We start from the raw sequence: 24,377 nt of genomic DNA on the forward strand, positions 1-24,377 counted from the left end.
CAGTTCTACTGGCAGCAAATCCCCTCAATTTTTGTTTATCTGAGGAAGTCTTTCTCTCTCCTTCACTTCTGAAGATAATTTCACAGGTTACAGAATTCTAGGTTGGTTTTTTTCTCAACACTTTAAATATTGCACTCCACTTTCTTCTTGCTTCCATGGTTTCTGACAAGTGGGATGTAATTATCTTTGTTCCTCTATAGCTAAGATGTTTTTTTCCCCTCTGGCTTCTTTCAGGAGTTTTTTTATCTTTATCTTTCATTTTTCTGTAGCTTGAAAATGTATGCATAGGTATAGTTTTTCTGGCATTCATCCTGCTTGTAGTTCTCTGAGCTTCCTGGATCTGTGATTTGGTGGCAAACATTGATTTGGGGTTAATTCTCAGTCATGATTGTTTCAAAGATTTCTTCTGTTCCTTTCTGTATTTCTTGTCCTCCTGGCATTCCCATTACAAGCACATTATACCCTTTGTAGTTGTCCCATAGTCCTTGGACATTGTTTTTTTTAAAAAAATCTTTGTTCTCTTCGTGTTTCAGTTTTGGAGGTATCTATTGTGATATCCTGAAGATCAGAGATTCTTTTCTCGGCTGTGTCCAGTCTGCCAGTAAGCCTATCAGAGGCCGTCTTCATTTCTGTTCTTGCATGTTTTCTACTTTATCCATTAGACCCCTTAGCATATTAATCAGTTATTTTGAATTCCTGATCTGATAATTCCAACATTCCTGCCATATCTGAGTCTGTTCTAATGCTTGTTTTGTCTCTTCAAACTGTTTTTTGCCTTTTAGTATGTCTTATAATTTTTTCTTGGTAGTCAAATAATGATGTACTGGGTAAAAAGAACTGTTGTAAATAGGTCTTAGTAATGTGGTGGTGAGGTGTAGAGGGAGATGAAGCACTCTATAGCCGTAAGATAAGGTCTCAGTCTCTTAATGAGCCTGTACTCTTGACTGTGAACTTTACCTGTGCTTTTCAATGCCCTCTCCCCCTTTAGGTGGAAAAGGATGACTAGAGTGGGCTGAAGTTGGGTATTTCTCTTCCATTCCATGTGGAAGGCTTGAGCCAACTGGATTTGGGTATTTCCCTTCTCCCAGATCAGTTGGGCTCTGGTTAAATAATTTCTCCTGACAGCAGACTTTGTTAAGAGTAGAATATTCTGGCATATTTCAAATTGGTTCCTTTTTCCCTCCCTTTGCTAGAAGCACAAGGGAATTTTTCTCCGATATTCAATGTGAGAACTTGGTAGAGCTATAGGAGGTAAAACTCACAAAAGTTTTACCCCCAAAGACTGTGTTCCCCCAGAGTTTTTTCTCTGACTTATCCACACTCATCTCCAGCAAGCTGTCAATTACAGTTCTTTTTCCTACTTTAGCACTGGTTCCTATGGAGGTTTCAATAAGTTGTAATTCTCCCTGTTCTCGTATTAATCTCTCCAACTGTGGCAGTGGTTTGCCCTGTGACCTTGCTTCTCTTACAGATCTAAGAAGTTGCTTTTAAGTTTTTTCAGCTTTTCACTTGTTGTTAGGATGGAGAGGTGACTTTCAAGCTTCTTACTTGCTGGACTGGAAACTGGAAGTTTGCACTGAATTTTTAAATTTGGGAATAACTCTCATTTCTACCATGTTATGTGTTCTTATCTGGAAACATGAAATCATCCTCTACTTATTTAAGACTTTTAAAATATCTTTTAATAATTTTATAATTTTCTCCATAAAGGTCTTATACTCATCTTGTGTTAGTCAGCTCAGGCTGCCATAACAAGATACCAGAGATCAGGTGATTTAAACAACAGAAATTTATTTTCTCATGGTTTTGGAGGCTGGAAGTTTGAGATCAGGGTGCCAGAATGGCTGTGTTCTGGTGGTCTCTCTCTTCCTGCCTTGCAGATGGCTGCCTTCTTGCTGTGTCCTCACATTGTAGAGAGAGGGCTCTGGTGTCTCTTCTCATAAGGGTACCAGTTCTACTGGATCAGGGTCCACCCTTATGACCTCATTTAACCTCTATCACCCCCTTAAAGGCTTTATCTCTAATACAGTCACACGGCAGGGCATGGTTAGGGCCTCCATATAGCAATTTTGAGGGGACACAATTCAGTCCATAGCACATGTTTCGTTAGACTTAGTCCTAAATACTAAATGTTTTTAATGCTATTATAAATGTCTTTATTTTTCTTATTATTATACTTTTAAGTGGTTTATGGTTAATGGACATGTAATTCATTTTTATATACTGATTTTATAAGAACTTGCTTTTATACAAATGATAGCATGATAGATCTAAGAATAATACGACCAGATTTTATTTTGAAAACTTCTTTATTTTAGATTCACTGCTACACAGAGTCACATAATCCTCAAATTCCAAGTTTACAACTGATCATCACAAGATCCCTATCCATATATACATTAGTTAGAGGGAAAAAGTTCTATACAAAATTTTAGTAGTAACATTTGTAAACAATACTGAATTAGTGAAAGCTGAAGAACTCCCAATGCATTACACATAGGATAACCACTCTTTTTTTTTTTTTGCGGTACGCGGGCCTCTCACTGTTGTGGCCTCTCCCGTTGCAGAGCACAGGCTCTGGACGCGCAGGCTCAGCGGCCATGGCTCACGGGCCCAGCCGCTCTGTGGCATGTGGGATCTTCCAGGACCAGGGCACGAACCCGCGTCCCCTGCATCAGCAGGCGGACTCTCAACCACTGCGCCACCAGGGAAGCCCAGGATAACCACTCTTAAATATAAGAAGCGAGGCAATACAGGAAAATTTCCTGGACAGTCTGGAAAAATGATAAAGGCATTTATGATGAGATAAATGCTTTAATTAATTAATTTATTTTTGGCTGCGTTGGGTCTTCGTTGCTGCATGTGGGCTTTCTCTAGTTGCAGCGAGCAGGGGCTACTCTTCGTTGTGGTGCGCAGGCTTCTCATTGAAGTGGCTTCTCTTGTTGCAGAGCATGGGCTCTAGGGTGTGCGGACTTCAGTAGTTGTGGGAAACGTGCTTAGTTGCTCCACGGCATGTGGGATCTTCCTGGACCAGGGCTTGAACCCATGTCTCCTGCATTGGCAGGCGAATTCTTAACCATTGCACCACCAGGGAAGCCCGAGATAAATACTTTTAGTACACAACCTATTGGGCAAATGAAACTGCCACATAGGTTGGTACTTTCGCTTTTGAATATTTGTGGTATGGTATTACCCATTTATCTGACATTCATACATAAAATTTTAAGTCTGGTTCTCAAAACGGTTGCTTGATGTTTTTGAATAGTGTCTGGTGTACTCAGAGTGCTTTTTTCATTTATCTTTTCTTCTTTTGTAAGGTTTAGTGGGACTGCGCAATGCTGGAGCAATAGTCCAGAATGTCCTGAATAGTGAATTCCATTGTAACACCAGATCCAGGATAACAGCGAGCTATCAAACCTTCAAAATGCTTGTACTGGCGTATAAATTCATCCTGCATGGAGTGCCACACCACCTATAATAAAAATGAAAATAAGAGTCGTTAAACTATGAATGGAAATAATACAGTCAAGTATGTAGAAATAATGTCAGGATATATTCTAAGGATTTAGAATAATAGTTAAGAACATACATTCTGGACATAGAAACTGGCTCCTTCCACTTATAAGCTTTGTGACCTTGAGTACATTACATCATTGCTCTGTGCCTCAAGTCCCTTATCTGTAAACTGGGGTAATGATAATAATACCTTCCTCACAAGCTTCAGGTGAGGTTAAATGAGTGGATACACGTAAAGTGCTCAGAACAGTGTGACACAGTAAGCACTCATTACATTTAGCTGTTATTATATTTACTCCAATATCCAACACCGATGTGGATATGCACAACTATGTATGAAACTAAGACTAATGATTAAATGAAATGCAACACTGAATGCCTGAATTTCATTTCATATGAAAGTTTAACAATTTCTTTAGCTAAAATTGATGATGCAAAACACTGCTTGATGCCATGGAGGACACCAAGATGAGTCAGACCAATCATCTGCAATCGAAGGAATTTATAATCTGGAAGTGGAAATCACGATGCAGACAACTATCAAGACAGAATCTGATACACACATTGACATGTTAGCTAATATTAATAGGTTATATTTATTGACTTATTTCATATCAGCACAGTACAAAGTGCTTTATGTATACATTATCCTTTTTAAATCTCATGACAACCTGGTGAAGGTGGGTACTATGAAATCATCCCTATCTGCCAGTTGAGGGGATTTTTCCTTATAAACCCTAAATCTCATAAACCCTAAATTCCTAACAGACAACTTAAGACGATTTACTCAACAGTTTTACTTACACTTTTTTGCTTCTCATCTTTTAGCTCATGGTATTTCATCCACCTGGAAGGCCACTTCTCCTACTTTATCTGTTAAGTTAGTATCTGACTTTCAGAGGCTAACACAAATGCTTTCCTTCATGAAGCCTTCCATGGTGTTAAAATCAGAATTATTCTCACTCATCTCTGGGCCTTTTAGTACGGCTTATAAAGAATGATGGCTCAGTTGGCAGTTTAAATCTGACTCTACCATTCATTAGCTATAGGATCATGGTCACATTACTCCACCTCTCTTAGCTTTGATTTTCTCATGTATAAAATGGCAATGACAGTAATAGTAGTGCCCAGTATACAGGAGAGGTATTATTTCTACTTTTCAAATAAGGAAATTGAGGCTCAGAGAGGTGAAGTAATTTGCCCCAAACCATGAAGCTTTATCTGGAGCCAGATTATGAAACCATTTCCAGCTCCAACCCCTATGCTCAGAATCACTCCACTGTACTATACACCATTCCATTTCCTTGCCACCCTCAAAACTAAAACAAAACAAAAAAGCAACAAAAAAACCCATCCCCAAACAAAAGAAAAACAACTTAATGCCTCAAAACAATAAGAAAGAAATACAAAATAAACAGGAATAGTCATATAAACTTATATAAATATTATTCCTTTCTTCCCCTCACAATTCATTAATCTGGTCTGTACCTTGTGGAACTTTCCTCCTTTTCTAATTTCCTAAAATTAGAAAATGCATAGTATTTCTAGAGGAATATTTTGGAGAAAAGCGACGTATGTAAGGATGTGCAATCTAGGATGGTTCAAAGAACTAAAGCATACCTGAAGTAAGTTCTCCTCTTCACATAAATGTTTGTCAACCTTCTTGTAGAGGTTATCTAGACCTTTTTTTACTTCCTTTCCAGGATACTCTTTAATAACTTTTCGGAGTTCTTGTTTGTTAAATGCAAGTTGATAGCTTACTTCCTCTTCTCTTATACCCTGTGCTACCCGAGCTTCAACGCCTTCAAAGAAATGCTTCGAGGAAATGGAAAGAAATAATGGCTAAGAACTGCTTTCATTACCACTTAAATTAAAAAAAAAAATCTGATTACAAAATAGTATATATTCATTATGTAAAAATCAGTGTGTGAAAATATAAAGGATAAAATAATAATCAGCTATTATCATGCCACTCAGAGATAACCACTATCAACATTTTAGATTTCCTGCTAGTCTTTTGATGTGAGTACATAAATGAGATTATAATTTTGCACGCTGCTTTTCCACTTAATATTTTATATGTTTTCCCAAAGTATACATTTTAATGGCTGCATAATGTTCCATCCAATGACTGAACTACAATTTGTTTATTCATTCCTCCAGTATTGGGTATTTAATATTTTTCACTCTTTTTTCTTGGAGTTGGCAAAATCTACTCATCAAAAAAAAAAAAAATCTCTTATAAATACAGTTGTCACAAATAACTTTTATACGTAAGTGTTCACCCACATTACTGATTACTACCCAGCATAAATTTCTAGACTATAATTCCTCAGTTGAGGAGTATAATTGTTAAGCATTCTGAAGACTCTTCATATACATACACAAATTGCTTCCCAGAGAAGTTTATATTTATATATCAATCAGTTTATATTTCTGTCAACAGTATATGAGACTTTTACCTTACCATACTATCATCAGCATTAGCACAATTAAAAAACAAATCTTTGCCACTTTAAAAAGTGAAAAAAGTTTGTCATTTTATTTCACAATTCTTTGGCTATAAATGAAGTTAACCTGCTTTTCAGATGCTTAGTGGTACATTCAGAACCCTTGCCCATTTATATTTTGAGGTCTTAGTGCTTTCCTCATTGATTTTAAAAAGATCTTTTAGATTAAATATACTGACATGGTGTTACAAATATTCTCCTCAGGTTGTCTTTTAATTATAATTGGTCTTTTAATATGCATATTGATTGGCAAGTCTTTATTTGAGCACAATATGACTTAATACCGACAAGCCAAATCCAGTCATTACTTTTCTCTAAAATTTTCTTAGCAATTATTATTTATTTATTCTTATAAATTATCAATTTTTTGACAGTAATTTTTGGACAAGTCTATCCCTGGTAATTTTAAAATTTTGTTTCTACAGAGACTTTTAATTGGTTATTATAACATATAGGAAATAAACTATTTTTTGATATATTTATCTTGAATCCTATTACTTTACCAGATAAAATAATTCCAACATATTATATACAGGTAATTATAACCTTGACTCTCCTTTGTATATCTTTATGTTTCGGTCTTATTGCATTGGCTAAATCTTCCATAACGATGTTAAATAATAAGGGGTCTATCAATGTTTCTGCTTTAAATTTGATTTCAAAGGAAGTGCCTCTATGTTGCAGGTAACTATCATGCAGGCTTTAGGTCTGAGACCAACCTTCTACCCTAAAGGAATATCTGTCAGTTCTTAAGTTTTAGAAAGAATTGGTTCTGCATCTGATTAAATGTCTTTTAATCAAAATAATTATTTGAATTATTGACAACAGATACATAATTTTTATTTGACTCATTTCAAGTTAAAAACTTATAGAAGATGACTAATCATACTGTGGACAAAGTTAGTTAGAAGGGTCCATTTAAGCTTCTACTATGTTGCACAATTCTCTAAAACTATCATTTCTCACTTTTTAAAAATATTTATTTTGTTTATTATTTTTTGGCTGTGTTGGGTCTTAGTTGTGATATGCGGGCTCTTTTGTTGTGGCGCACAGGCTCCAGAGCACGTGGGCTCTTGTAATTTGCGGCACTCGGGCTCTCTAGTTGAGGTGCACGAGCTCAGTAATTGTGGCACACGGGCTCAGTTGCCCCATGGCATGTGGGATCTTAGTTCCCCGATCCCGTGACCCCTGCATTGGAAGGCGGATTCTTTACCACTGGACCACCAGGGAAGTCCCTCATTTCTCACTTTTAATGATCAGACTTGCTCTGGGGAATGAGAAGTCAAGAAAAGAAGCGAAAAGAAAAGGCAACGAACCAAACAATTTTTGGTTTTCCTTTTATCTTGATAAAGTTTTCAAAATCTTCATCTGAACTAGGGATAAAGGTTAGCCATTTATGAGGTAAGAAATAAAAGTCTGGTATAATGGAAAAGCCTAAATCTACTGTTCACCCCCCAGCTTTGCTACTTTCCAGTTATTATAACTTTTCATTTACTTTCAGTTTCTTCGTTTGTAAAATGGGGATAATACCATCTTACTCCACATCACTGTTCATAGGAATTAAAAGAAATAATGTATATAAAACATCTAGCAGTGTCTGGGCACACTGGCAGCTTAAGTATCTGAGTCTCTCCTTCCTTATCCTCCTGCATCAATATATGAGCAAATTTAAAACAAATGTCTGTTGTGTTATTCATATGTACACAGGTTCAAAACCAGGAAATATATACTGAATGAAAATATACTTACATTTAGTTTTTCAAGAGGTTGTCCTAAAGAGTAAATGACATAAGACTGAAGGTGATCTGTGTATTTTTGTTTGGCTTCTTTTTTTTCAGCTTCTAGACATGAGATTTTCAAACGAGAAAGTGTTGCAAAAATATGGTGGAAGTTTTCCATCATGACTACATCCCTGGGCGTCTTCTGGCTTTCGTTAGCTACTTTCTCCACTAAAATGAAAACAGAAAAAACATAGTAACATCCTGATATAAGTATAACCATATTTAGCTAGGAAAAATTTACAGGATTCTTTTCATTTGTAAGTTTAAGAAGTAAGCACATTTCTGGACTTAATAGAATAAAATATATTGTATTGAAGGATTTTCACATCTACCTAAACCTAATAAAAAATCATTCTAAAACAGTCCCAAATATATATATATATATATATATATATATATATATATGGAAACTTAGTATAGAATAAAGGTGGCTTTTCAAATCAGTGGGGAAATGATGAATTATTCAAAATGTTTAGGACAACTAGCTGGTCCTTTTGAATACACTAAATTTGGATTCTTATTTCACATCTTTCAGACAAACAAATTCTAAATTGCTCAAGTACTTAAAATGTTAAAAGCAAGTAAATAAATGAATATAATCGTAAGTACTAAGAAAAATAAAGTAAATTAAAGAAATAATTTTGTGATAGTACGAACTTTCTAAGAATGGCACAAAACTTAGGATCATAAAGAGAAAGACAAATAAATATGATGAATAAATATTTCAAATAAAATTTGAAAGCTCTTGCACGGTAAAACGTATCATAAACAAAACTGATTTATAGTCTTTCAGGTTTACAAAGAATAAAAAGATTGATAATACCTAGTAATATTGGGCTTTGATGCAGATGTGACAGAAACTTTCACCAAATGCTCAAAGCACTAAACCGGTATAATCTTTCTGTGTGGCTATTTGGCAAAAGCCTCAACACAGACCCAAAATTTTTGACCCAGTAATTCCATTTCTAATAACTGATCCTAAGGAAATTATTGAACAAGTGTACAAAAATATATGGAGGAAACTGGAAACAAACTAAATGCCTATTAACAAAAGATCTGGTAAATAAATAATGATACATGGAATACTATGTGATCATTAAAAATGATTATGGTTATCTATATTAATAGACAAGGAAAGACACTAGAAGTACAGAGTCTAGTAGGTTCCAAAACAGTGTGTAAGGTATGATAAAACTTTTAAAATTAGAGAACACGCACACACACAATATGTACATATACACCAGTGAGAGAGATATACTCAAAAGTTTAGCAGGGAAAAAATTAAATGTTATCTTTTCATGATTAGATTACAAATTATCCTTATTTTCTTCTTGATTTTTAAAATCAGTTTGCTGATTTTTGGGGGTATGTAATGAGCATATATTACTTTACAATTAGAAAAAGCAAAGCTACTTTGAATTTTAAAAGAACTATCAACCATACAAACATTCAATCATATAATTTATCTATCTTTCCCCTAAACCTGTTTCCACTGAAAATATGTTATCTATAACTGGTGATATCATTCCACTTCCTGTCAATGTTTTAGCTTTAAAAATTCCTGAATAGATGCAATCAGATCATTTATTTCAAATTAAACAACACATCCACACTGTTTCTGTAACTTAATTGTGTGATCTGACATAGGAAGATGGTGAATTATAGTATTTTAGCATTAATCTACCTTATGTGACACATATGAAAACAGGCCTAAAGAAGTGAATTGATTTGTTTAAGGTTACACAGACATCACTGCTGATCATCTCTGGAAGACTCTTGCTAAAAAGCAATGTAATCCGGGAGATCATTTTTTGTGTTTAAACAATGAATTTCAATTTTGCATAATGATAAGCACATATGAACCCTAAAATATAAGTGGTTCCTGGTGAATACAAATGGGTTTTATGTATTGCTTATTTTTCAAATTTAAGAAATCTTTAATTTCAGAAAACTTAAAAAAGACTATAGAATATGGAAAATAATGAACATATCTGTCCCCAACTTCTAACATACCAGAAATAATGAAAACCAACCAAAAAATTCTTTAGAATGTAACAAAAGCTTACCATTAACAAACACTCCTCTGATAAGTTTAGTATACGCTTTATCTAGATCTCCACGACGCTCAGCATTTTTAAAGATTGATTCTGCAAGTCCAGCAAACTCTTCAAATTCAGCAACAAATGGGAGAATTCCTACTTTACTCTTCTTTGAGATCTTTACTTCCTCCATTTGCCTTATTTGGTTACTCTAAAGATAGGCAGAACGCAAGGGAGAAAAATAGCCAAGCAACTTAGAAACAGCATATAATTTAAAGCAAATGCATACATCATAGAGACAGGACATAATTTAATACCTAGAACATTTTGAATGTTTACTAAATAAAGATGAATACAATACGGATAACTAAGAAAAACTATTTCTACAGATTAAAAAGTACATATATTTTACATAAGAAAATAAAGTCAAAAAAATATACAAATTATTTAAAACAAGATGCAATCAAAGCTTGTGAACCTCAGGTCTTTGTTTAAAGTAAAAACAACCAATAAACATTTTTATCATTTACGAAAGATAAGTATACAGTGATTGCCCATTCTGGGACAGAGCAGATATCAGAGCACACACGGGATTTCTCAAGATTATTTCTGGTTGGTGGCTATGCGGTCAAGTTTGAGAACCATAGCTTATTTCCAAATCATAGCAGCCTAAAACTTGTTTGGATAGAGAAGTTCTGTATTTTTGGGGTATGAGGACAGAGAAGGAGAACAGGCATTTCTACCATGGATTTGCATTATATAATTTTCCATGTATCTATTAGTTACTTATTCTAAATTTGTAAGCAAAGTGCTTCTGTATGATGGTGACAAAGTGCAAAAGGGATGTTTCATATAGACAGAATCTAGACACTTGGGTTCAAAATGATCCCTGGGTTCAATTATGGTTCTGTGTACTTCTCAGGTTATCTAGATCTATTCACAGTAAGAATTACATTGCCAAGTAGTGTTGGATCATTTTCAACTCTTACCTAAAATTTCACTGTGTTGAGGTTTTGGGGGTAAAACCTGAAAACCATATGACATGTGGATTAGAAAAGTAATTGTTCTTTTATTCAATATGTTATTGCAAGTCCCAGTCACAGCAATCAGGTAAGTAAAAGAAATAAAAGGAATCTAAATTGGAAAGGAAGATGTAAAACTCTATTTGCAGATGACATGATAGTATACATAGAAAATCCTAAAGATGCCACCAAAAAACTATTAGAACTAATAAATGAATTCAGCAAGATTGCAGATAACAAAGAAATCTTGTTTCTGTATATTAATAAGGAACCATCAGAAAGAGAAATTAACAATCCCATTTACAGTTGTAACAAAAAGAATAAAATACCTATGAATAAATCTAACTATGGAGGTAAAAGACTTGTACTCTGAAAACTGTAAGACACTGGTGAAAAAAACTGAAGACAACACAAATGGAAAGATAAACCCTGCTCAACGACTGGAAGAATTAATATTGTTAAAATGACCATACTTCCCAAGGCAATCAAGAGAGTCGATGCAATCCCTATCAAAATACCAATGGCATTTTTCACAGAACTAGGACAAATAATTCTAAAACTGGTATGGAAACACAAAAGACCATAATAGTCAAAGCAATCTGGAGAAAGAAGAACAAAGCCAGAGGTATTATGCTCCTTGGTTTCAAACTATACTACAAAACTACAGTCATCAAAACAGTATGGCACTGACACAGAAACAGATACATAGATTTATGGAACAGAACAGAGAGCCCAGAAATAAACCTGTGCTTATATGGTTAATTAATCTATGACAAAGAAGGCAAGAATAAACAATGACGAGACAGCCAAATCTTATCATTTTCAAAGGTTTAAGAGTGCAAATCCATGTCACTATAGTGTGAGGAATCCTGAAAAGCAAACTAAATGCAGCTAAGAAATGTACCGGATTGCAGAGTCCAGCTTGGTAGTACTTGATGTGTCAGTTACTTTCTAATTTTATCTCTGGTTCTTGCTAGGCTAACATTTTTAGCACTGTTCCTTGAAGAATAGTTTGGGCTTGGCCACCAGATGAAAGTGCCAAACTCAGGTGCTATCTATTCCACTTTCTGCAGTCATCTGACATTCATGTTTCTGTCTTAATACACAAAGACCCATTCATTATGCCCGAGGTTCTGATCTTGTCCCATGTACCAAAACATGTAACACTGAGCAAACACAATCAACCAGACACTGAGAAGATGTGAGTTAAAATAAGACACAGAGAGTGATGACAGTCAGCAGAAGGAACCATCCTTCTCCCTTTGGTGATAAGAGGTATATCCTTTAGAAATACACGCAATTTAGGAGAAAATGAGTTTATACGTTTGTCTAGGTTAATTTTGCTTAATTTAATCTTCACTTCCCATTCTTGAGAGTAACATGAACATTCTTTAATAAACTATTATTAATTACTAGTACTATTATCACCACCACCATTGCAAGTGATCCATTAGTAAGCTCTTATTCTGTGCCAGGCAATGTGCTAAGCACTTCTTTTGAACCCATGTCTACATCTACCTGATACTACATCTTACGTTTTCAACAACTATGTTCTATTGGGTTGAGAGGTATTATATAAAGTTATATTTTCCTGATAAAAGCAACAGAACCTTCATATTCTGTAAATATATAGTGTCTTCATGATTCAGTGTTCCAGTTATGTTAAATGGGACTCATTATCTTAGCCTTTGGTAGTTCTTCCTTTTCCTTCTGGCTATCAGCTTGCAATCAGACCTTCCAGGTTTATCATCACCTCTGGAGAAGGCAGGGTAGGGAAGAGGATAAGCCTTAAATGGTTAAATTTCATAATACTTCAAATGCGAAGTGAAATCACTTGGTAGGGAAGGAGGATTAACAAGACTGTTGAGGTGACATTTAAGTTTCTACAGTGGACACAGACTGTTTTTAAACTTTTAGAATCTCAATAAATATTTTTAGAAAGTATAAAAAAGAATATGGATTTTAACTGCCCTTAATATTTTTATTATTCTCCCATTCTTCTATGGCTATTCAAAAGCTGGATTTAACTTAGAGGTTACATAGTAGAAAAATTCAGATAATAAATATCCAGTTTTATATACTAAATATATTAATAAAATGAAACTTTTTTTTTAGAACCTGGCCCAGTCCAGTTCATACCTACAAGCTTACCAAAACCTAACAGAAAAAAAAAAGTTAATGATCTTTGTTCCCTATTAGAAGGAGGAAAATGGTGATTGCCAAAAGTTAACATAAGAACAATTTATTCTTAAAATAAAGCAATATGATTATTAATTAAAGCTATTAAACTAATAAACTAATTTAAGCAATTAAAATAATCCAGTTATTAATTATCTTATTGGAGTATATTAAAAGAAGCAAAACAATAAATTCAAGTGATAGTTTCAATTGTTTCATTAAATCTATGGTCATTAATAGTCAACTGAAATTTCAGTTACTTAGTGGATCTCTTATGCAACTGCTGCCTCTATGCCTCCTACTCCAGAACTTGCCAAGATTCACAGTGTAGATGGGAAACTAGATGGCACAGCACCATCCAACTAGCTCTGTTCATGTAAATTGTAGCCAACACTCTGCTTCAAGGCTTTGGGCAGTAGATCCCACAGTGGAAAGCTGGAAATCTCTTGGTTTAAATACATTTTTTTTGCAACGATTAGAATTCTAAGTTATTAAAAAACAAACAAAAACAAAACAAAAAAAACGAACTTACAATACATTTATCAAAGTTCCTTTTGACAGTCACCAAAACATTTCCCAATGTAGTACTTAGAAAAGAAGCAGGGTCCACATTTTGTGCAGTCCACACATGATGACTCATTTTGACTAGCATGTAAAGGGAGTTAAAGCTATCGATTTTGTCTCCTAATGCAATCAGGTTGTTCAGTTCTGGCTCAATGCAGCGAAATATTTTAATCATCATTTGGCGAATCATATCTTTCCTGTTCAGAAAACATACAAAATATAGAAGTTATTACAAGCTTCAGGTGTATGCATCTTCAACTTTATCCCCCGGGTATACATAAAATGACTAAAATTTGGTATTTCAACTAACACTGTCCAAATATGATGAACTAATTATCCTATAGTGGTTTCCAATATAAACATATTTTTTTGAAGTTAAGTTTTATCACTCAAAGTAACTTGGTCATTTGTAAAACCGGGTCCTGAAATGTACTTTGTGATTTCTGAGAAATACACTGCAATTCAAATGCTACTTCCTACCAGCAAATATCAAAATTGCTTGCATTTCTGTGGCTGCTATAGCAAAAAGAGCCAAAGAGCCATAAACAGGACCAATTTTACTTCAGTAAGATGTTCGGTAAGACATTGGGCACACAGGCTGATGCTCTGAGTGCTGTCAGTTATGGAGAGTCATGTGAACTCCTCACTGAGCAGCACTCCTTCCTGCTCAATTTAAAGTTTATTTTTTTTCTCACTGAGCAGCACTCCTTCCTGCTCAATTTAAAGTTTATTTTTTTTCCAAAATAAACAACAGATAGTAACAAACACATACTCAGATGAAACAGGCAGTGGTGTGCCAGCATTATGTTGCCGTGACGACGTTCCTCCATCTAGCTCCTCTGCTTCAGTCTGCAAAAATTATTCAGGTACTTTACATAATAAAAGACCAACAATTTGACTAGTTTATATAGCAATAGCCTGCTCAGTCTTAAAATTCCTAGGAGAGAATATATTATGAGAAATAATGATTTTTAAAGGCAGTATTACTGACAAAACTATACAATTTAGGATGCTGTTTAAGAATGTTCAGGAAGTGCTATGTTCTTAGATTTTATCTTAGAATTACTGTGGCATGAGAAGTTGTGTTTGTGTGTGTGCAATGAGGGGAAAGGAGGAGAGAGAAGGTTGAGGAGGCTCAGAGGAAGCATGGGAATGGAAAGGCAGCTCAACAAAAACATCCAGAAACAACTTTCAAGAGAGAATTTTAAAAATTAAAGAAATCTCAATGATCATTTTAATAAAATTTTGGTATTAAAAAATGCTATCAAAAGTTCTTACAGAAGCTAACAAGTAAACATATTAACTACCTGGACCACCTACAACAACAAATCCCTAACCATTTAAAATAATTAATTTGTCATTCATTTTAGGCCTGCTTTTGATATGTTGGTTCTCTTTTTTAAGATGACCTTAATCTAAAAAAAAACTCACTCAATTTGCACTGTGCTTTTAAGTTCTTCAAAATATTCTTACAAATCTCTCATTTTACTTTCTTACACTTATGCCATCAAGAGAGGCATGATGAATAGGTACTATTATACCTATTGCACAGATGAGGAAAAACAGGGATTAAATAATTGCTTTAAGGACTCATAGCTAGTTAGTAACAAAGCCATAAGATTCAGATTTGAGGCCTCCACATTTTTTTTCTTTCTTACTTTCTTTTTTATAAAGACCATGGTATATATACACAAACATCTTTTTTATTTTTTTAATCCTATTTTTTCTTGGTGATTACTAAAACTGTTTTTTAAATAATGTTTTGTTGTGGGAACTGCCTAGCAGTCCAGTGGTTAGGACTCCACGCTTCCACTGCACGGGGCCTGGGTTCCATCCCTGTTCCGGGAAGATCCCGCAGGCCACACAGCACAGCCAAAAAAAAAAAAAAGTTTTTTGCAAAGTAAATTCAGACATTCTCCCCCCTTACTAATTTAGACAATGTTTAGGCCTAAAATAGTCTGGAATATTAGATTAGATGCCCAAACTCTATCATTGTTTTTAGTATCTTGTATGACAAAATGTATTTTAAAAATCCTTAATTATAAATTTTGTCTTTTTCTGTTCTGACATTGAAATTGTGGCAATATATTAATTAGGCTAATTATGCTACAGGTCATAAATACTAGCCAATAAATAAATGTGAGCCATACCATAGTTCCAGGCATGCTTTGATGTTGCTGTAGTTTGAAAAATTTACTTATGAAGTCCTGTTCTGCCAGACACAGGGGCTCCAGTTCACTTAGTACCTGTTCAAAGATCTGAAGAAAACCAAAATGATCCTACAAAGAACTGAACAAAAATGCTTAAAATAACATTCCACATTTAATTACTTTTCTGCAGGGACCAGGGATGCTTCATCTATAATCTCAATAGAATCCCCAAAACAAACACTTTCAAGATTGAAAGGACAATACAGTATTATCAAGGCATAACAGGGCCAGAACATACTTAAAATAAAACTCACAACAATTATTTACTCAAAATCTGGAAAGAGGAACACAGAGATAAACTTTTTTTTTTTAACATCTTTATTGGAGTATAATTGCTTTACGAGATAAACTTTTTAAACTTATTTAATGCGTTGCAGAGAACAGTTTAGCTTCAGAACAGCTATTTCCTCTTTACTCTGTAGTTGCTCAAATAACTGGACCTATGATTGCAAGCACTTTATGATTTATAACAAACTTTAATAAAACTGTTATGTCATTTAATTGATAAATCACATTTCAGTTGACATGTGACAATATTTTTTTCAGATTCAGAACTGTAAAGTAAGATATGGTTAATTAAAAGAGCCAACGGAGCCCAAATCTTTGAACACAATTAAAGGAATAACAAACTGATGCTAGAAAACTAATAGTAATGTTTAAGAAGTACTTGTTATTTTATTTTACCTTATCAAATTTGGTTCTGTCGGCAACATCGAGATCAGAGGCTGACATGTTTCCCATATCCAACAAGGAAGATGACTGAGATCTGCGATTTCCTGAACTCTGAACACTGAGTTTATTTAGACTAGAAGTAGATCCAGTTAATTTCCCGGAACTTCCATGAAGACCTAAGAAATAATACAACTTTAAAAGTTGTGAACTTCACGAATAAAAGATCCATAGCATAAATCAGGGCTATCTTCTACTGTCTTGGTCTTCTGGGGCTCATACTAGTTAGGGCGTAAATCTACCACAGAGGAGAGATTGGAGGCTGTCCTTCTCTTTCATTAACATTTGTGTCCTATTCCTGAACATACTGTAAAGAGTAGTGAAACTATACAGAATCACAGAATAGGACTGAACAAGATCTTAAAGATCACATTATGCCCCGCCCAGTCTCACCATAAAGATTAAGCTGCCTGATGATTTCTCTAGACTAAAGTAGATGAGGATTTCTTTCCCACTCAAATGACATGACTATGGATGAAAGTCAATGACCCCCTAGTGTACTAGTTAACATGACAGTTATATTTCCAAAAAAACCTGCCATATCCCAAAATTACTCACCTCCACATCAAATCAACACATTAGGTGAAACCATATCAAATTAATCTTGCCCTACCAAAAAGGTCAATTACACACGATTCAACTTAATACACTCCTGAACCCAGAAACTCTGCTTTTACAGTAAGTGAACTGATTAAAGTTCTTTAAAAACTAAACAAAATGAAGAGAAAAAAAACAACACCCTGAAAATTTGTTATATTTAAAATACAACTAAAATATAATACATACATCATTAACTGTAGATATATATTTTAATTTTTTAATTTAATTTTTTTATACAGCAGGTTCTTATTAGTCATCCATTTTATACACATCAGGGTATACATGTCAATCCCAATTGCCCAATTCATCACACCACCATCCCGCCCCTGCCCCGCCACAGCTTTCCCCACTTGGAGCCCATACGTTTGTTCTCCACATCTGTGTCTCAATTGCTGCCCTGCAAACCGGATCTGTACCATTTTTCTAGGTCCCACATATATGCATTAATATACAATATTTGTTTCTCTCTTTCTGACTTACTTCAATCTGTATGACAGTCTCTAGATCCATCCACATCTCAACAAATGACCCAATTTCGTTCCTTTTTATGGCTGAGTAATATTCCATTGGAATATATGTACCACATCTTCTTTATCCATTTGTCTCTCGATGGGCATTTAGGTTGCTTCCATGACCTGGCTATTGCAATGAACATTGGGGTGCATGTGTCCTTTTGAATTATGGTTTTCTCTGGGTATATGCCCAGTAGTGGGATTGCTGGATCATAAGGTAATTCTATTTTTAGTTTTTTAAAGGAACCTCCACACTGTTCTCCATAGTGGCTGTATCCGTTTATATTCCCATCAACAGCACAAAAGGGTCCCCTTTTCTCCACACCTGCTCCAGCATTTGTTTGCAGATTTTCTGATGATGCCCATTCTAACTGGTGTGAGGTGATAACTCATTGTAGTTTAGATTTGCATTTCCCTAATGATTAGTGATGCTGAGCAGCTTTTCATGTGCTTCTTGGCCAGCGGTATGTCTTCTTTGGAGAAATGTCTATTTAGGTCTTCTGCCCATTTTGGGATTGGGTTGTTTGTTTCTTTAATATTGAGGTGCATGAGCTGTTTATAAATTTTGGAGATTAATCCTTTGTCTGTTGATTTGTTTGCAAATATTTTCTCCCATTCTGAGGGTTGTCTTTTGGTCTTGTTTATGGTTTCCTTTGCCGTGCAAAAGCTTTGAAGTTTCATTAGGTCCCATTTGTTTACTTTTGTTTTTATTTCCATTTACTAGGAGGTGGATCAAAAAAGATCTTGCTGTGATTTATGTCAAGGAGTGTTCTTCCTATGTTTTCCTCTAAGAGTTTTATAAGTGTCCGGTCTTACGTTTAGGTCTTTAGTCCATTTTGAGTTTATTTTTGTGTATGGTGTTAGGGAGTATTCTAACTTCATTCTTTTACATGTAGCTGTCCAGTTTTCCCAGCACCACTTATTGAAGAGACTGTCTTCCCTTCATTGAATATCCTTGCCTCCTTTGTCATAGATTAGTTGACCATAGGTGCATGGGTTTATCTCTGGGCTTTCTATCCTGTGCCATTGATCTATATTTCTGTTTTTGTGCCAGTACCATATTGTTTTGATTACTGTAGCTTTGTAGTCTAGTCTGAAGTCAGGGAGTCTGATTTCTCCAGTTTGTGTTTTTCCCTCAAGACTGCTTTGCCTATTTGGTGTCTTTTGTGTCTCTATACAAACTTTAAGATTTTTTGTTCTAGTTCTGTAAAAAATGCCATTGGTAATTTGATAGGGATTGCATTGAATCTGTAGATTGCTTTGGGTAGTATAGTCATTTTCACAATATTGAAACTTCCAATCCAAGAACATGGTATATCTCTCCATCTGTTGGCATCATCCTTAATTTCTTTCATCAGTGTCTTACAGTTTTCTGCATACAGGTTTTTGCCTCCCTAGGAAGGTTTATTCCTAGGTATTTTATTGTTTTTGTTGCAATGGTAAATGGGAGTGTTTCCTTAATTTCTCTTTCAGATTTTTCATGATTAGTGTATAAGAATGCAAGAGATTTCTGTGCATTAATTTTGTATCCTGCAACTTTGTCAAATTCATTGATTAGCTCTGGTAGTTTTCTGGGGGCATGTTTAGGATTCTCTATGTATAGTATCATGTCATCTGCAAACAGTGACAGTTTTACTTTTTCTTTTTCAATTTGTATTCCTTTTATTTCTTTTTCTTCTCTGATTGCCATGGCTAGGACTTCCAAAACTATGTTAAATAATAGTGGTGAGAGTGGACATCCTTGTCTTTTCCTGATCTTAGTGGAAATGCTTTCAGTTTTTCACCATTGAGAATGATGTTTGCTGTGGGTCTGTTGTATATGACCTTTATTATGTTGAGGTAGGTTCCCTCTATGCCCACTTTGTGGAGAGTTTTTATCATAAATGGGTGTTGAATTTTGTCAAAAGCTTTTTCTGCATCTATTGACATGATCATATGGTTTTTATTCTTCAATTTGTTAATATGGTGTATCACACTGATTGATTTGCGTATATTGAAGAATCCTTGCATCCCTGGAATAAATCCCACTTGATCATGGTTTATGATCCTTTTTTTTTTTTTTTGTGGTACGCGGGCCTTTCACTGCTGTGGCCTCTCCCGTTGCGGAGCACAGGCTCCGGACGCACAGGCTCAGCAGCCATGGCTCACAGGCCCAGGTGCTCCGCGGCATGTGGGATCTTCCCAGAATGGGCACGAACTCGTGTCCCCTGCATTGGCAGGCGGACTCTCAACCACTGCGCCACCAGGGAAGCCCTATAAGATACTTTTAATGTGTTGCTGGATTCTGTTTGCTAGTATTTTGTTGAGGATTTTTGCATCTATATTCGTCAGTGATACTGGTCTGTAATTTTCTTTTTTTGTAGTATCTTTGTCTGGTTTTGGTATCAGGGTGATGGTGGCCTCACAGAATGAGTTTGGGAGTGCTCCTTCCTCTGCAATTTTGTGGAAGAGTTTGAGAAGGATGGGTGTTAGCTCTTCTCTAAATGTTTGATAGAATTCACCTGTGAAGCCATCTGGTCCTGGACTTTTGGTTGTTGGTAGATTTTTAATCACAGTTTCAATTCCATTACTTGTTGATCTGTTCATATTTTCTGTTTCTTCCTGGTTCAGTCTTGGAAGGTTATACCTTTCTAAGAATTTGTCCATTTCTTCCAGGTTGTCCAGTTTATTGGCATAGAGTTGCTGGTAGTAGTCTCTAAGGATGCGTTGTATTTCTGCGGTGTCTGTTATAACTTCTCCTTTTTCATTTCTAATTTTATTGATTTGAGTCCTCTCCCTCTTTTTCTTGATGAGTCTGGCTAATGGTTTATCAATTTTGTTTATCTTCTCAAAGAACCAGCTTCTAGTTTTATTGATCTTTGCTATTGTTTTGTTTCTATTTCATTTATTTCTGCTCTGATCTTTATGATTTCTTTCCTTCTGCTAAGTTTGGGTTTTGTTTGCTGTTCTTTCTCTAGTTCCTTTAGGTTTAAGGTTACATTGTTTATTTGAGATTTTTCTTGTTTCTTGAGGTATGCGTGTATAGCTATAAACTTGCCTCTTAGAACTGCTTTTGCTGCATCCCATTGTTTTGAATCGTCATGTTTTTATTGTCATTTGCGTCTAGGTATTTTTTGATTTCCTCTTTGACTTCTTCAGTGATCTCTTGGTTATTTAGTAACTTAGTGTTTAGCCTCCATGTGTTTTTCACGTTTCTTCCTCTGTAATTCATTTCTAATCTCATAGCGTTGTGGTCAGAAAAGATGCTTCACATGATTTCAATTTTCTTAAATTTACTGAGGCTTGATTTGTGACCCAAGATGTGATCTATCTCAGAGAATGTTCCGTACGCACTTGAGAAGAAAGAGTAATCTGCTGTTTTGGATGGAATGCCCTATAAAAATCAATTAAATCTATCTGGTCTACTGTGTCATTTAAAGCTTTTGTTTCCTTATTTATTTTCATTTTGGATGATCTGTCCATTGGTGTAAGTGAGGTGCTAACGTCCCCCACTATTATTGTGTTACTGTCGATTTCCTCTTTTACAGCTGTTCGTAGTTGCCTTATGTATTGAGGTGCTCCTGCGTTGGGTGCATATATATTTATAATGTTACATCTTCTTCTTGGATTGACCCCTTGATCATTGTGTAGTGTCCTTCCTTGTCTCTTGTAACATTCTTTAAAATCTGTTTTATCAGATATGAGTATTGCTACTCCAGCTTTCTTTTGATTTCCATTTGCATGGAATATCTTTTTCCATCCCCTCACTTTCAGTCTGCATGTGTCCCTAGGTCTGAAGTGGGTCTCTTGTAGACAGTATATATATGGGTCTTGTTTTTGTATCCATTCAGCAAGCCTGTGTCTTTTGGTTGGAGCATTTAATCCATTCACGTTTAAGGTAATTATCGATATGTATGTTCCTATGACCATTTTCTGAATTGTTTTGGGTTTGTTTTTGTAGGTCCTTTTCTTCTCTTGTGTTTCCCACTTAGAGAAGTTCTTTTAGCATTTGCTATATAGCTGGTTTGGTGGTACTGAATTCTCTTAGCTTTTGTGTGTCTGTAAAGCTTTTGATTTCTCCATTGAATCTGAATGAGATCCTTGCTGGGTAGAGTAATCTTGGTTGCAGGGTCTTCCCTTTCATCACTTTAAGTATATCAGGCCACTCCCTTCTGGCTTGTAGAGTTTCTGCTGAGAAATCAGCTGTTAACCTTATGGGAGTTCCCTTGTATGTTATTTGTCATTTTTCCCTTGCTGCTTTCAATAATTTTTCTTTGTCTTTAATTTTTGCCAATTTGAGTACTATGTGTCTCAGCATGTTCCTCCTTTGGTTTATCCTATGTGGGACTTGCTGTAGTTCCTGGACTTGGGTGGCTATTTCCTTTCCCACGTTAGGGAAGTTTTCGACGATAATCTCTTCAAATATTTTCTCGGGTCCTTTCTCTCTTCTCCTTCTGGGACCCCTGTAATGCGAATGTTGTTGTGTTTAATGTTGTCCCACAGGTCTCTTAGGCTGTCTTCATTTCTTTTCATTCTTTTTTCTTTATTCTGTTCTGCAGCAGTGAATTCCACCATTCTGTCTTCCAGGTCACTTATCCGTTCTGCCTCAGTTATTCTGCTATTGATTCCTTCTAGTGTAGTTTTCATTTCATTTATTGTATTGTTCATCTCTGTTTGTTCTTTAATTCTTCTACATCTTTGTTAAACATTTCTTGCATCTTCTCGATCTTTGCCTCCATTCTTTTTCCGAGGTCCTGGTTTACCTTCACTATCATTATTCTGAATTCTTTTTCTGGAAGGTTCCCTCTCTCCACTTCATTTAGTTGTTTTTCTGGGCTTTTATCTTGTTCCTTTATCTGATACATAGCCCTCTGCCTTTTCATCTTGTCTATCTTTCTGTGAATGTGGTTTTTGTTTCACAGGCTGCAGGACTGTAGTTCTTCTTGCTTCTGCTGTCTCTCCTCTGGTGGATGAGGCTATCTAAGAGGCTTGTGCAGGTTTCCTCCATCGTTAACTATATTAATATGGGACATGTGAGTTTAGGTATAAAGAAAGGTATCTATCGTAGCCATGGGGAAAAATGATAACAATATGTCTGGACAATATCCTACATACATAAAAGAATTGAAAGATTCCATTTACAAGAAAATGTGATGTTTTTACTAGAATTAAATTTAAACAATAAAAACATTTTATTCTTCTTGAATATTTCTCAGCTAACCTGCATTATCTGCTTATGGTCAGGAGGGACAAATGATATAATAAGTGATAAAAAGGTATAAGGACAATTAGAGATAAACTTTGGTTTCATTATGCAAAATCTGACCATACCTACAAGAATTTTTATAGTTTCTAAGCACAGCCTGAAAACAAAAGTATAATGGTTAAGACTTTTTATAAATTTCTGACTACCCACCAAATATTTTTAACTATATTATGTATTTCTTGGATGTAGTCATACCACTAACATTATGTTGTTTTTCTTTCACCAATACCTGGCAACTCAGAGAAATCAGTATTTTTGGTGTAACTTTTTTCAAGAAAAATAACTAATTTCTAGACAAACAAACATGCATTGAGAATACCTACTAATACACTAAGCATACTCACTCTCTGTTTCCTGTTTGACAGCACTTTCTTTTCGAGGCAGTGTAGCTGTGATGGATTAGGTTGCAAGCATCAAAGACAAAGACAAGTTAATAAACTGCAATTTGCACAAACCATGCACAAGAGGAAGTTAAAGCTCTAGTTTTAAAGACACATGCAAAGAACCATGAGCATCAAGTAACGAGAGATGCAACGTATGTTTAGTTGGTCAGCTATTGTTTGAAAAATTATGAGAGAAAAAACTTTACTAGTCTTTTAATGTACTGTTTTATGCAAATATTCAGGTAAAAATATCTACATCTGTAAGCCTCCCCCACACTTTTAAAGGATTTTTTTAAGTTTATTGAGCTGATGTACTTAAATTTAAAGACTATATTTGCAAGTATTGTTTTCTGAAGAAAACAGAGTTCAAGTAAATAATTTAATACAGTGAAAATTTATCAGAATGAAGTTGTAGATTTAGACTTTAAATGCATTAACACTCTTGTATTCACTGAAAGCTCCTGAAAGGAATCTCCACTGTACTAAATAATTGTACACTCCATCTGACAGAACATTATATGAGTGGGGCTTTAAAACCATTTTAGAATAACAACCTGAACTACTAAGAAACTTAAACTGGCTTTGTGAACACCTAGAATGAAAGGTATGTATAAAAATACTAATTATTAGGAGATGGGTAGATGGAAGGGTAAAGCTGAGGGAACAGGTTTAATGGAGGAACTGGAGCTCTTTTAGGGTCTTTTATCTAAAATCTCTCTCTAATATTTATTAGATCAATTGTAGAGATCATCTTGTGAAACATTCTAAACCCAAATTAGAAGTTAATTTGAAAGGCAAAGAAAGAAATTACAGAATGAAACAGAAAATTAAAGAATATAACTCTAATCTAGAAATATTTAAAAAATAGAAAATGTGTCAACTGTCACTAGTCCTGCCAAACTTCAAGGCAAAATCCCAAGTATGAACTACTAACTTGCCACACCAGAGACATGTGAATGTTCCCAGCCTTGGCTACCCGAAGCTCAAGGGAATATGAAACAATAAGGCTGGACATTAAAGTGGCAAGCAAGGAGGGATGTGCTGGAGCTACTAGTTGACCATCCTGAATAGTATCTTCTGGTGGCCTT

At 35.1% G+C, this 24,377-nt stretch overlaps 1 protein-coding gene across 5 annotated transcripts in view; it reads right to left on the reverse strand.

The window, feature by feature from the left end:
• Positions 1-2,306: 2,306 nt before the first annotated feature.
• EXOC1 (exocyst complex component 1) overlaps positions 2,307-24,377 on the reverse strand; it is a 61,742-nt gene continuing 39,671 nt past the window's right edge. For 3 of the 5 annotated variants that reach the window (XM_060148114.1, XM_060148112.1, XM_060148116.1), the window contains 8 exons: positions 16,505-16,668; positions 15,761-15,868; positions 14,383-14,459; positions 13,579-13,807; positions 9,874-10,057; positions 7,776-7,975; positions 5,137-5,331; positions 2,307-3,472 (listed from right to left, as the gene is read on the reverse strand). In XM_060148114.1, the coding sequence (XP_060004097.1) occupies positions 3,320-3,472; positions 5,137-5,331; positions 7,776-7,975; positions 9,874-10,057; positions 13,579-13,807; positions 14,383-14,459; positions 15,761-15,868; positions 16,505-16,668 (1,310 nt within the window). In that variant the 3' untranslated portion in view covers positions 2,307-3,319. Of the gene's footprint in view, positions 3,473-5,136; positions 5,332-7,775; positions 7,976-9,873; positions 10,058-13,578; positions 13,808-14,382; positions 14,460-15,760; positions 15,869-16,504; positions 16,669-23,250; positions 23,296-24,377 lie in introns of all 5 variants that reach the window. The other 2 variants (XM_060148113.1, XM_060148115.1) reach the window with 1 other exon arrangement.

The sequence above is a fragment of the Lagenorhynchus albirostris genome, chromosome 4 (assembly GCF_949774975.1).
Source record: "Lagenorhynchus albirostris chromosome 4, mLagAlb1.1, whole genome shotgun sequence".
Lineage (NCBI taxonomy): Eukaryota > Metazoa > Chordata > Mammalia > Artiodactyla > Delphinidae > Lagenorhynchus > Lagenorhynchus albirostris.